This window comes from Cyrtonyx montezumae, unplaced genomic scaffold (genome assembly GCF_038088225.1).
Source record: "Cyrtonyx montezumae isolate F1298 unplaced genomic scaffold, pur_monq_1.0 scaffold_17, whole genome shotgun sequence".
NCBI lineage: Eukaryota > Metazoa > Chordata > Aves > Galliformes > Odontophoridae > Cyrtonyx > Cyrtonyx montezumae.
The window spans coordinates 9,699,751-9,714,204 of NW_027071903.1; the positions used below are offsets into that span (position 1 = coordinate 9,699,751).

At 38.2% G+C, this 14,454-nt stretch overlaps 1 protein-coding gene across 1 annotated transcript in view; it reads left to right on the forward strand.

The window, feature by feature from the left end:
* Positions 1-901: 901 nt before the first annotated feature.
* The window catches only part of LONP2 (lon peptidase 2, peroxisomal), a 37,204-nt gene continuing 23,651 nt past the window's right edge, over positions 902-14,454 (forward strand). The window contains exons 1-7 of the mRNA XM_065733228.1: positions 902-1,140; positions 1,961-2,195; positions 3,025-3,156; positions 4,869-4,991; positions 5,825-5,988; positions 6,701-6,795; positions 8,969-9,227. Of these exons, the coding sequence (XP_065589300.1) occupies positions 908-1,140; positions 1,961-2,195; positions 3,025-3,156; positions 4,869-4,991; positions 5,825-5,988; positions 6,701-6,795; positions 8,969-9,227 (1,241 nt within the window). The 5' untranslated portion in view covers positions 902-907. The remainder of the gene's footprint in view (positions 1,141-1,960; positions 2,196-3,024; positions 3,157-4,868; positions 4,992-5,824; positions 5,989-6,700; positions 6,796-8,968; positions 9,228-14,454) is intronic.

Here is a 14,454-nt window from a genome sequence, read left to right on the forward strand (position 1 = left end):
TTGGTGTAAACACATTCCTTGCTACTGCGATTTCACCTCTGTACAGGATTACCTTTGTTCAAAGCATAGCGAATAGGTCAGTGATTAACCGGGGCTTGGCTAATGTAGCTCATTATGTTATGCAATTTGGATTATTGCACCTCTTTACTCCAGTGGAAGGTACAGAAGGAAGAAACAAGGAGAGTTTCTGTGTTTTCTGCGCTCTGTTCATCGGAGCTCCCTGCAGGCCAGTGCCGGTGCCGTCTCACAGCTGCTTTGGGCGCAGCAGAGCTGTATCCATTCCTCCACCTCACTGGAAACCATATTGCGTAGAACTACCCCAGCGCTCACACGGTCCCAGGGTCCGTCCCAGCTCGGAGCTGTCCCGCTGGAAGCAGGGGCCGGAGCTGGCTGCAGCCGGGGCTGCCGCTCGTCCGCCCGGGGCCGGCTCGGAGCCCTGTGAGCGCGGGCCCGCACCGACACCTGCGGGTGGAGGCAGCCCCCCCTCGCGGCAGCAGCAGCAGCAGCAGGGCGGCATGTGCTCGAGGGTGTGATCAATCGCGACCAGTACATGGAGTCCCGATAACCGCATTTCACTAGTAACCATCGTATTGAGAAATGATCAGTTATTATTACTTTTTTAAGGGAACGCGGCAGTCCCAGTGCTCGCCTGCCATCTGCTGGCAGCGGCAGCCGTGACACAGAGCTGTCCCCGCGCGGTCACCCACAGGGTTTTAAGAACAGCTGTAGCTCATACCGCGGGCGCTGAGCCCGGCACGGCGCCGCTGGGGGCGGCGGGGAGCGCTCACCGCACCCGGCCTCGGCCCGGCCCGGCCCTGTCCCTTTCCCTTTCCCTGTCCCTTTCCCTGTCCCTGTCCCTGCCGGGCGCCCGTAGCGGGGCGGGGCCCTGCGGAGCGGAGAGACGGCCATGGCGGCGGGCAGCGCCATCCAGATCCCCAGCCGCCTGCCGCTGCTGCTCACCCACGAGGGCGTCCTGCTGCCCGGCTCGACCATGCGGACGAGCGTGGACTCGCCGCGCAACATGCAGCTGGTGCGCAGCCGGCTGCTGAAGGGCACCTCGCTGCGCAGCACCATCATCGGCGTCATCCCCAACACCAGCGACCCCACGTCCGACTGCGACGACCTGCCCTCGCTGCACAGGTGCAGCCGCCGCGCTGTGCCCTCGCGGCCCTCGCCCACTCTGACCCCGCGGGGGCCACGTCGGTACCTCCGTGCGGGGAGCGGAGCTCTGCTCCCGGCCGGGACGGCTCTGCCGCGGGGCGAGCCCGACAAAGAGAGCGGGCTGGGGGACAGACGCGGTGCCGCAGAGCGATTCGCGGTCGTTAGAGCTATTCTGCTTATTAGCGGTAAAAAGTTAGTTAGCTAGTTTGTTTAATAAAAGTAGTGTAGAAGACCCAGTTGACGCGAAACGATAGCCAGCTATTTCTGAGGGATCAGCTGTACATAAAATTGAAGGGCTGTATTCTTTGCAAAACTTAGTTCAGTCAGTGGATTTTGTAAGGGTTTGCAATTTGTTTTAATTCTGCTTAAACAGGCAGTTTAGCCAGATAAATGAGATATTAAAACGTTAGTTTTGCGTGAGACAGACAGTTTTTACCGAAAACTGTCAATTATAAATTGTTGTTTTTTTAATGTGTACAGTTAGAGCAGAAATTTGAGAGATCCTTTCCTGTACCAAGGCCTACTAATTTATTTGTGAAAAAAATGACATCTTTCCAGGTGGGATGTGTATGTCGTATTACATTTTACAGTCATACATTTTTCGGTTGGCTTGTTCTTTAATTTTCAAGGCATGGTTTTGTTGACCAATGTCACATAGGAAATCCGCTAATGTGGTCAGCACTGCTGTTGAGGAATAGTGACGAACTGTGAGGTTCTGTAGCTCAGCTGCTTCCTGTGAGGGGCAGTGAAGTGTTCTGTGGAAAGTGACAAGTAATATGAAGATTTGGTCTGCTTTTAGGATTGGCACTGCTGCTTTGGCAGTTCAGGTGGTTGGCAGCAACTGGCCCAAGCCACATTATACGCTGCTGGTTACGGGGCTCTGCCGGTTTCAGATACTGCAGCTGCTGAAGGAGAAGCCATACCCTGTAGCAGAAGTTGAGCAGTTGGATCGACTTGAGCAGTTTACAAATCAGCATAAGTCTGAGGAGGAACTTGGAGAGTTGTCAGAACAGTTCTACAAATACGCTGTGCAGGTAAATTGGTTTAAACCGGTTAATTTTAAATCAGCATACTAACAAATATATATGTATATATTTTTTTCTGTTTGCTCTTCTCTCTTTGTACCTTTTTTCTTTGTACATTTTTTTGTGAAAACAGAATTTCAGTTCTGGTAGAAAAATATTGTCTTTGGTATGGCTTGACATTTATGTGTTGAGTTTGAGTCTCTGTGTGGTTCATTTGAGGATGACTCTAACTGTATTATGTTAGTATTACTATAACTTGATACTTGTTCGTATGTACTTGTACCGTGAGTACACTGTAGTAAAAAAAAAATAAAAACAACAACAAAACAAATCAATAAATATACGTACATGCACACATACATACGTATATATATATATCATTTGAGAAAGTGATTTTTCTAGAATTCATGATACTTAACAATGGATTTTTAAGGTATATGTATATGTTATTTAAGGGGAAAAAAGCATTTATTGTAAACACATGTCCTCAGGTATAATAAATTAGTGTTTAAAAGAGATGTAGAAGAAGGTAACTGGGATGATTTTTATTTGAGGGTATTTGAGAGGTAATAAGATTGTAGGCACTGAAAAATGTGCTAGAAACAATGATAATTATGAACTTATCAAACAAGTATAAAGCTCAGAGTCTTGGTGGCCAATTCCTCTTTCATCTTCAAGTATTTTTTTACAGTGCATTTTTGGCAAAGCATTTATGTAAGTTTCATGCTTAACGATGCAGTGCTTTTAAAGTCAGATATTGCTTAAATAATTTAAAAAAGAAAATTTCAACAACTATGAGTATTATTCATTGTGGTTATTCATTGTCTCTTCCTTACAGTTGGTTGAGATGCTGGATATGTCTGTTCCTGCAGTTGCAAAGCTGAGACGTCTTCTGGACAATCTGCCTAGAGAAGCTTTGCCGGATATACTGACTTCAATCATCCGAACATCCAACCAAGAGAAGCTTCAGGTATTGCATCCTTAAATTGTTTTAAGGTGAAGTGTTTGCCACTTTCCTATAGTATAATCACTTCTAGGATAATTTTGTTATGTGGCGATAACATTGTGCCAGAAGGTATTCCTGTTACAACCAGGCAGAAATACTTTTTAGAAGGTTTTATGCTGTTGCTTAAAATATTTTTCTATGTGCCTTTACATCAGAATTCACTTAAAAGATAAATGAACGTAGAAAGTGTTGGAAATTGTTAGTTTAAATGAACAACAAGAGATACAGCCTGGATTGCACAGGATCATAGAATGGTTTGGGTTGGAAGGGACCTTTAAGATCATCTAGTTCCTGTATGCCTGCTGGAGGCAGGGACACCTCCCATGGGACCAAGTTGCTCAAAGCCCCATCCAGACTGGTTTTGAGTTTCCTCCAGGATAGAGGAAACAACAAATTCTCTGGGCAACTTGTTCCCATGTCTCAGACAACCTTCACAGTAAAGAATTTTCTTCCTAATATCTAGTCTATATTCACCCTTTCCCAGTTTAAAGCCATTTCCCCTTGTTCTCTTGCTATGTGCCCTTATAAAAAGTCCCTCCCCAACTTTTCTGTAGGCCCCCATCAGATGCTGAAAGACCACTGTAAGATCCTCCTGGAGCCTTCTCCAGGCTAAAGAGCCCCAGCACTCTCAGCCTGTCCTCATAGAGGAGCTACTCCAGCTCTCTGGTCATCTTCATGGCCCTCCTCTGAGCCTGCTCCAACAGCTCCATGTTCTTCTGTTGTTGCGGGCTCCAGAACTGGACTCAGTACTCCTGGTGGTGTCTCATGAGAGCAGAGTAGAGGGCATTTCCCACTGTCATGGTAAAGGTGATAAATCTTCAAAGTGTGTTGAAATCTTTCTTGTTTAATGAAGCTGACTGATTGTTACCTATTTCTTAACAGAGGCAGCTTCAGAAGCAGGGTTTTTTCCTTCATTTAAAAAAAAAGATTTGCATGTTTGTTTGATTTTTTAATTGAGACAGTAATTGATTTTTCATCTTATGCATAAATAGTGGTTATGCTTGAAAATTACTGACTTGTTACATTGCTGTTTTTGGGAGTTGTTTTGTTCTATGAAGGAATTCATGTTATGGCTTCAGTTCAAGGTTGAGTGCTTGGCACTGGCAGCAGCGAAAGAGAAGGAACAACAGCTAGAAATAAATGCTGTAGCACAATCTCTTGCTGAAGAAAGACACTAAATAAACAATGTCCATTTTTTGTTCAAAGTGATTGAGAGCAGGCAGTGGAAGCTGTGGAAATACAGAGAGATAAATTTTTCTTGCTTCCACAGGTCAACTTAACATGAAAATGAAACAATGTGTAAAATACCTTATTTTATTTTAAAAGGCATCAAGGCAACAAGGAAAACATGCCTTATGGTATAAGGTTTTTGTTGTTTTTTTTCTGGTGATGTTTTCTTAGAGCTCTTTTCTGAGACTCAGTAATTGAGAAATAATCTGCTGGTAGATTTTTTCCATGTGAAATGTAACTGAAATAATAAGATGCTTTAAAAACAGGATAAAAAATTATATATTTTTTGGTAATTTTAATTACTTTGTAGTTTTGCTGTCCAGACCTTGAGGCTACATTTTGTCTTTTTATCAAAAGACTGCTACGACATCCTGTGTGTTCCCTTTTTCCTCGGTGATGCTCCGTTACTGTGAATTTGTTGACTTCTCATAACTCTTTGCTCTTAGATTCTAGATGCTGTTAGGCTGGAGGAAAGGTTCAAGATGACTATACCATTACTTGTTAGACAAATTGAAGGACTGAAGCTTCTTCAGAAAACGAGAAAGCCCAAACAGGATGATGATAAAAGGGTATGGATCTTTAAATCTAGGATTCTTAAACATCGTATGTAAACATATCTGTGTCCTTTTGAACAGGCTGATGAAGGTGTGTAATTGTAATCTACGCAAGGTTTTAACCTGTGCACAGGCTGTAGCAGTGGAGAACATCCAGCTGGCAACTTCAGCTGTTCAGACATCTGAAGAGGAAAACATCTTTTTAAAGCTGCCTGGGTATCATTTATTTCATCTGAGCACTTTCTGACTTCAAATAAATGCTCAGGTTCCATTAAAGAATTATTTGATAACCAGTTAACCTTATGATATGTGCACTGCAGTGAAAAGTGCATTTATTAATGGCATTAAAGGTGAATAACAGCTTTTGAAATATGCATAAATGATGTGGCTTGTGAAATGTTTGCTAAACTGTGACAGGCAACACTTTTATTGTATTTAATTATACACATGCAGTTTAGTAAACAAAAAATAATTGAGAAATGAAAAAGAGTAAGAGAGATTACTTATCTGAAAATATTGTGCTTATCCTGCCTAATAAGGTGGGCTGCAATGCCAGCTTTTCAGAATGTCAGAATGACTTTTTCAATTTTGTTCTTGCCTTCTGTTACCTACTCGATTAGGGTAGATGACAAATGAGCTTAGCATATACGTACAGTACAATAGTAACTTTTTTAAGTAGTACCAATTACACTTTAACTACGTATTGGATTAAAATTTTCAGACTTGTTAAGTAGTTTCTTCTAAATCCTTGCATGTTTTTCTCATGGTTTCCATTCTGAATCAAAGTACTCACCTTATTTAAAAAAACAAAAACTGATGGTTCTCTCTGACTATTGCCCATTTCATAGGTTCTAGCTATTCGTCCTAATAGAAGAATCAATCATATTCCAAGCACTACAGAAGATGAGGAGGAGGAGGAAGATCATGATGATGTTGTCATGCTCGAAAAAAAGATCAGAACTTCCAGCATGTCAGAACAAGCTCTTAAAGTTTGTCTCAAGGAAATAAAGAGGTGGGAGAATCAGAAATTGTGGGTTCTTTTCTTAATGTATTTTTTAACAAATCTCACATTAATATTTTACTTAATGATACATTTGTGTTGGTTGCATTTTGGAAATAATAATTCATAGAAAAATAGCAGCACATTTGTAGATTTCCTCATTTTGTCATTTTGTAACTTCAGAAAGAATGACAGGAAGTCTTTTACACTTGGCCTATGAATTAATACAGCATTAAACTAAAAGCTGTAGATCTCTATGTATGAAGTGAGTACCTCAGAAGAAAAGGAGAGGGGCAAATAACACCACAGTTGTTAGGAATTAATGAGAAAAGTGATCTGCGTATTGATTTCTATATTCTTTCCCCTGTGTTGGTGAGCATATAACTGGTATTAGTGATGATATCATCATTAACAACCTCATCAGTGATAATGTGCACATTTATACATATATATATATATATATATGTATACTGTGGTGCATGCATTTTGTATGCAGTGTATGCTTAGGAAAATAATTGTTTTTTTTCTTCAAATATCATACAAATAAGTTTACATTATGAAGAGACAAGTCTTGTAGTTGGTGTGAAAGTGACGTACTTTTTTTACTATTACTGGTGTTGGGAAGTAAAAAGGTTTGCTAAATATCTTTCTTTTGTGCAAGAGAGTGTCTTAGTTTGCAGTTAGATTCTCATTAGCCTTATGAGTTCTATGCACATACTTCCAGATTAAAGAAGATGCCTCAGTCAATGCCAGAATATGCTTTGACAAGAAATTATTTGGAACTTATGGTAGAATTGCCATGGAACAAGAGCACGAAAGGTAAACCCTTCTATTGTTGTTGACAGTTTCTTGCACAGTCATTTTAGGACAAGTGGCTATGATGTAAAGACGTAAGAATGTACTTAGTGCTCTCCTCCAATTTTTTTTCATTGTCTCATAGTAAAATGCTATTAATGGTACTGAAGTCTTGCAGTTTACTGTGTTTAAATAAAGATCTGTATACTGAGTAGCCCATGTAGCTCAATTGTACACCCAGAAAAGTGAATTAAACAAGAAATATCTACGCAAGAAAGTGTTATTACTTGCAATGTATGCTATTATGTATGTTGTTATTCTAAAAACAGAAGTGTGACTATGTCACAGTGCAGTAGAGTATGTTTTCAAAGAGATTGTTGTATTAGCTAGTCTTTATGACAGTCAAGACCTCTGCGTATTTGCAGCATTTTTATTTTTGCTAGCTGCATTTCAAGTAGGATCAATTAAGTCACATTACTGTGGCAATACAGTGAAGCAGTAGTAAATAAATCCATACTGTGCTTCTCAAAATGTTGGGTTTCTTTTCTTAGATTTTTCTCACTGTCACAAAACACTGGAATTGTTTTCCCCCATTTTTTTTTAGTTAGTATCAATTAGACTATTTTACAATCCCAGTCTGATTATTTTCTGTTGGGACTTTCTTTTTTTTTTCATGCCTCATTGTAAACATATCCATAGCATGTTCATCAGTAGTGTATGAGATGTCTCTGCTTCAGAGACAGTTCTGGATGACAGTATTTAGTTGTTAGGTGTGTGATGTGCTTTTGGAAAAATAGAGTGTAGTCATTATCCTGGAAAGCTGCTCAGGTGAGGTTTTTTTCACATCAAATAAAGGTATTGTTCTGTTAAAAATACCAAAGAAAATTGCTGCTACTTTCTCTTATGTCAAACAAAAAAGCCTTTTCATGTTTCTGTATCATAAATCTTCTGGAAGAGGGTTCTGGAATACCTTATGTTGATGAAACATCTGTTTGCCTTGCCTTGTTAGTGCATGTGATGAAAAATATTGACCTTTTTGAATTAGAGCCTAGCATGTTCACCAGAATCTACTTGCTAATATTTTCTTTAACGACTGAATGGTAAAATGATCTGTCTATATGTGTCAGTATTACTAAAAAAAAAACATGGAGTGGGTAAAGCATTTGTTGACTCTCATGTGGTCTTGCAGGAAGTTGCTCTTCAGTCTTGCATAACTATGCATAGTCACGTGTGGTTTGAAGTTCTTTTCCTAGAAACAAAGTTGGAAAATTTATATTTGCATTCATATGTGTGGTGCTTTGGACTTCATGGATAAAAGAATAAAAATATGCATGAATGGAAAAATGGAAAATAGAATTCAAAAGACCTGGAAAATTATTATCATTAATGTTCTATTCAGTGGTTCATTACAAAGAATTACATGGTTGATTATAGGAATTTAATAACAGCTGTCCATAAATGAAACATGCACAGTTACTAGGATGAAGGATTTGCATCTGCAGTGCACAGAAGTTGAGGAGTAGGTTTGTACAGAGTTGATAGACTTCATTCCTTTCTGCCTCATCTTTGTTATAGAGCAGAGACAGCTGCTTTGTACTAGAAATTCCTGCTCTGTCTGAAGCACTAGTTAAAGTCCTTTTAATATGGGAACTGTAAAAATCAAACTTTTCCAGTGCTAATAGTACATGGGTTTTTTGCACAGTGCAAGGTCACTTAAAATATATAGCTAGCAAAGCTTGCCATTTGAGCCTTGTGGGATAGTAACAGACTATAGTATTAAATAGATGATGATGACATAGGGTTGAGTTTATCTCTTGATAAGATGTCATTGCTTCAGACTTAGTTCTGTGAGGTGGAAAATGCTGAAAAATTTGCACGGTGTTCAGTTGCTGATCCAGGACAGATACTAGGTTAATTTGATCCAGATTTTAGTGACTTAATGAAGGGGTATTTTGATTTTTCTTGTTAATTCTCTTAAACTAGAGAGGCCGCTCTATGGATTTGTTTACTTTTCTTATTAAAGAAAGGAAGCTTTTAATTATGTTAGAAAATCATTCTGAAGACTATAAATGTGAGTATTGGGTGAATTATATTGATGAACATGTATGAAAATTATTTATTTCTGTTGCACAGTGGAATTGTTTCTGTTCCTAAAGGTAAATGTGCTGATATTCTTTCTGTTGTTAATGATTGATAGATCGCCTTGAAATTCGTGCAGCTCGAATTCTTCTGGATAATGATCATTATGCTATGGAGAAGTTGAAGAAGAGAGTTTTGGAGTACTTAGCTGTCAGACAGCTTAAAAACAATCTCAAGGGACCCATTCTTTGTTTCGTGGGACCCCCAGGAGTTGGCAAAACCAGTGTCGGAAGATCGATTGCAAAGACTTTGGGTCGAGAATTCCACAGAATTGCTTTAGGAGGAGTCTGTGATCAGTCTGATATCCGAGGCCATAGGTATGTGTTTCCTCTTGAACTATATGTAATTCATTATTTTATTGCAGAACATACTGATTATTTTCATTGTTCAGCTGATGCAGAGAACTTTTATTTATTTCCAAACTCACTGATTTTCTTTGATATTCAGTGGTATTGTAAAAGAAAGAACTTTAATAGTGAGTGGGCATTCAGTGCTGAGATTTGGTCTTTATTCTTTTCTGATCCTGCCTTCTTATTCTAAGTGGAGGATGGAATAATCATACCTGGATCTAGAACTGTGGCAAAATGCACTACCCATGAGCTTCACAATTGTGCTACTGAAGACATATACTTGGGATAATTAAAACTGCTTTAATATTTCTAAGTCATTTAATCTTTGGTTATTCTGGCACTGTGACTGAATTTTCAAGTTCTAAGAGGAGTGCAAAGATTCAGTTAAATCAAATAGTGTAACACAGTCTAACAATACGTTACTTTATAACCATTTTTATTATTAAAACCAGAGTAAAAACTGAGTGATCCAGAGTAAAAAAAGAGTGATCCTTAAAAGTTACTGAAGTATAGCAACTGACTGACTTACTATGAGTATTTCAGCCTTATTAGTATACTATTTTTCCATTCAAAAAGGAAGTGTACTCAGGGACACTTAACTGAAAGAGTTCAGTGGAGATGTTTTAGGTAGGGGTTATTTTTTTACTTGCATCTCTTTACACGTCTGCTTCTCAGTCTTCCAAATGATTTGTTTAAATCAACCCATTTCCTGTGCCCTGCTGGAGGAGTAATGAATGGATAATGTAGGTAAGTAACTGCGAAGCATCAGAGCAGCATTTTTGGTTCCATTAAGTATGTTTAATGCTTACTCTAATGATCTGTAAAACCATGTGATTTCTCCTTACAACAGCTGGTAAATTATTGCAAATTAAAACTATTAGTTCTCTGATGCTATGTAAGCAGTTAATTTTACCCAGCTGGCCTCAACTATCAGAATACACTATCAGGATTGTTCCAGTTCCAAATGACTCTGTTATTTCTTTTTGTCTTTATGGCATAAAATGTACCTTGGAATTCTTATCTCTTCGCTGTTAATTTTAATGAGAACCTAAATGTCTAACAATTCATTTTGTGGTATCACGCTTTTCAGTGTGTAAGCTAGTTCAGTGTGAATGTATTAGAGTACTGTAAATTATGGTCTGTACTATCAGGAATGCAGAAGACTTGGTGGGAAGTGTTGTACTGAAACTCTTGTGCATGAACTTATGGAAATCTAGAGTTTAATATACTACTGATATAATATGATCACATTTTAGAGCAGAACATGGGAGAAGAAACATTGAGACAGTAATGTTGGACTTGATACACCTAGAGTTTGTGGCATGAATAATCATTTGTAAGGTTTTCTTAGGATAGGTTTGACCAACATACCCAGAAGCTACTAGGGGCTAAGTATGAAGTAAAGTTGTGCATATGTTTGATTAAGTATATCAGTTTTTTGTGTATAGCAGTACTCTGTGTGGTTGATTATTTTGTCAACCTTGGTAACATTTGGCCTTTTTGCCAATTTAGTTAGTCAGTGGAAATGAATGGAACAAGAAGCAGAACTGTCCTTCTTCACAGCGTTTTATTCCTTGTAAATTGCAAACTGTTACTAAGTTAGAATTCTGATGTTTCAAATTATTTATGGTATGAATCCTAAAAACAAGTATAATGCAAGTACTACAAGTTGCTGTTTGATACTGGAACCACTAGGGGTTGTTGGATACTAAGCTTTTGCTGACGTTAAGTTTTTCCAGTGCTGAGTAAAACTTGAGCCTTTCTGAAAGGGAGACTGTGTATATGAATCAGATGTTATGGAAAGAAAGTAAAACTGTCATCAAGTGTCATTCAGTTGCCAGTAATTTCTAGCTGTTTTTGTTTGTTTTATTTATGGCTTTGTATCTTGTGCTTACTTCTGTTATGGATAACTGTAGTCAAGTGATAATGAAATTAAAAAAATTAGAAATTCAGGTGCTTGTGGCTGCCATTGTAGTATTGTTAGAAAGTAATCTTCATTATTTAAAAAAATACTTAGAGAGTATTTGACAAGACAGGAAAAGAAAAATAATACCATCTAGAATTGACTAAGAGTTCTGTATGCACTAAAACTTTGTGGTGGTTAGTAAGAGTCCCTTTTGCAAGTTTCATGTTAAAAAACGTAACAGATGAATACAGATTTTTTTCTCTGTTTCTGCTTCTCAGATTTTATCAAGTTAGAACTACAGCTTTCCTGTAATCGTCCCTCCGTAATGTTGTTTTGCATTAATAGATCCTTCAAGTTAATCTCAGTCAGGTGAATCTGTTATGCTTCCAGTGGCAATCACAAAAGGGTATTACAGAAGCAGTCTAAAATTGAAGAAGGCATAAGCTCTTTCTTTCCTCAGAGTTTGACTTTTAAGTGGGCTTATTTTCTAATACTACATGTTAGCAGCCTTCCTTTTTCTCCTTTAAGCTCCTTTTTAGGCTTGAAGGCTTAAGTTAAATGTTCTGTTAATGTTGCAGAAAAATGGTAGTAGTTGCATTTACTAATTTACAAAACATTTTCAAAATGTAATACATGCACTAAAGCACTGAAAATGAAATTGTGGATTGTTTTCACTTGCAAGCAGGTATGACCTGAAATAGCGTTCACTTTGGTAGCTTGTAACTGATGCAGGTGAAAGGTGCATAGTGATAGATTTAGCAAGCAAAACAAGACAAAATGTCTCGCACTGGAGCGTGGAGGGCAGTGATATGTCAGTATGTGTGCTGCTCTGGGAGAGGTATAGCTTGGGCAGTCTGGAAGCACCTAGTTTTTTCCATGTAGGCATGGCTGCAGCTGGGGTTTCTGTGTCCTTTTTTGACTGGGTAAAGATACTACTGGTCCACATTCTCAAAGTCATCACCTTGGTACAAAAACAAAACTGCTTTATCAGACATGCCCCAGCTGTTGTTAGCATTCAACACTCATCTTTGCTATATGTAAATGCTTGCTATTCCATTCTTACCAGTGACTTGTATTTATAAAAGCAAAAGAAAAAAAGTATTTGTTTATATCTGAAAATGTCACTGAATTTAAGATCTCTGCAGTAGCGATACTTTGCTTTATTTAAGAGCTGCATGATCTTCTCTATTGCATCTGAGTGGTTTTCTATTTTTACAAAGGAAAGATTTCATCACACTATTCATAACAGCGCTAGTGAGAATTCTTTTTCTTCTCTCACTTCTGTGTGAGGAACTCTTTTTTCATATTAGCACAGTTTCTAGAAGTTTGGATAGTTTACTTCTGGTTTAGTCCTATGCTGAGTATTTGCTGAGGTGTGTCTGCACATGAAAAGGTGTGAATGCTCAGCCCATAGTGCAGGCCTCCTTGCAATAGAAGAAAGCAAACCTGAGCTTCATCTGTGCTAAGTAACTTTGTTACACAACTACAGAGTGTAGAAACACATGTAAAGTAGATGCAACCTTTGTCCTTGCAAAAAAATAAGCTGCGACCTGGTGCAAGCAAGTTCATAAATAGTTTCTTTGGTGTTGTTACCATTATCTTTTCCTAATTTAGTGATTAAAAATCACTGTAGTTAAAAACAACTTAAAACTTTTTGTCTTTAGAAAAATATGAAGAAATTAGGCCCTGTTTTTACCAGCAGTACTAGTACTGCTTTGGGGGTTCTGATTCGTAAACATTCCCAGTTTACACTGGGAGAGCTGTTATCATAGAATAGACAGCTGAGAGCTATGTACCTCCCAATTACAGGCTGTTTTTGAAGGGTGACTTTTCACTTATTTAAAAACGAATAGAAAGTTTACTGAACTACAGGCCTTATCTGGAATGATCTGTGAAGGTGATTTTTGTTACTGTGTAGGAGAGTGCCACCAAGATTGATCAGAACTTCCTGTTTCAAATGGAAAGCAGCTGATTTCTCTTTGTGGGCTGAGTGCATGGAGAGAAACTGTGTCAAAAAGCCACATTTATATCAAAATGCTAAGATTAGAATGCTGTTTTTCTTCCTTTTAGCTGTAGCTAAAAGAATAGAAATGACGACTAAACATCCTTACGGACAGAAGTGCATAAATTTCTGGAGAGTCTGTCTTACAGAGGACTCTTGTATTGACATAGGGATAAAAACAGACTTATCTCGGTTTGTATTTTTAATGCAAAGTACTAGGTTATTGTTTGTTGTCTCCCTACGTGTGATGTTAGCATTCTTTATTCACTGTGGTGTTCTTGAGACTGATGAGTAGCATATAATAGATACTGGTCCATCTCTAATAAATGAAAATGTATGGAAGGATTAGATTGCTACACTCAGGAAGAATAAACTGATACCTAGGCATTTTTATTCCTAAAATTCAAAGCCCAAGTTTCTATTAAACACTGTCTGTGTATCATATAAAACCATTTACTAGTGTAGTAGGCACCTTGGGTGAAAACAGAGAATTGTTGCTCTGGTTAGTTTGGTTGAACTGCTAAATGATTCGCTTCTGTCAACTTCAATTCTTCTTCAGTCTCATAATTTTTTGATAGCATTTTATAGGGCTCATTCACTGCAGAATGAGGCTTTGCACAAAAGCAGTGAGGTAACAAACTAGTGCATGCTGGCTGCACCAGACTCTAGCAGCTGTCTCATGAAGGTGGTAATAGGCAAACTGAAATTCTGTTGCATATCTAGCTGTTTAAAAGATCTCACCAACCTTTAGCTTTTCTCAGATCCACAATTAAATACAGTAACTTCAATTTTTTTCTGTCAGTAGCTAAGTGTTATCTGGATCTGACATTTTTGTATTTTGCTTTGTGGAGGTTGGGATGTGGTGTTTTTTTTTTTTGTTTGCTTTTGCTTTTTCTTTTGTTTTTTAAAATATATTTAAGATCTTCTTTAGTATGTTTTGACTCCTGTGGTATTTATTTCATCATTTTAAATGTAATCCTGTTCATTTTGGACAGTATGAAAGCAGATTGTAGGACAGCACAGGCCTGTTCTGTTTAAGTGCTTTGGGAGAGTCATGAGGTACTTGTAGTTCAGACTTCATGTAATTTTGCACTTCATGTTTCTCCTTCTGAGTGACCTGCATTTTATACTATTAATTAGTTTATCTTGTAGAAGATGCTGTGATAAATGTAGCAAAGAATGTATATGGATGTAACATCTGAATTAATTCAGATACTTTTTTGTTCTTTTGTATTGTTCCAGTTCACATTTCATGATATTTAAACGTATTTGAAAATTTGACCTAA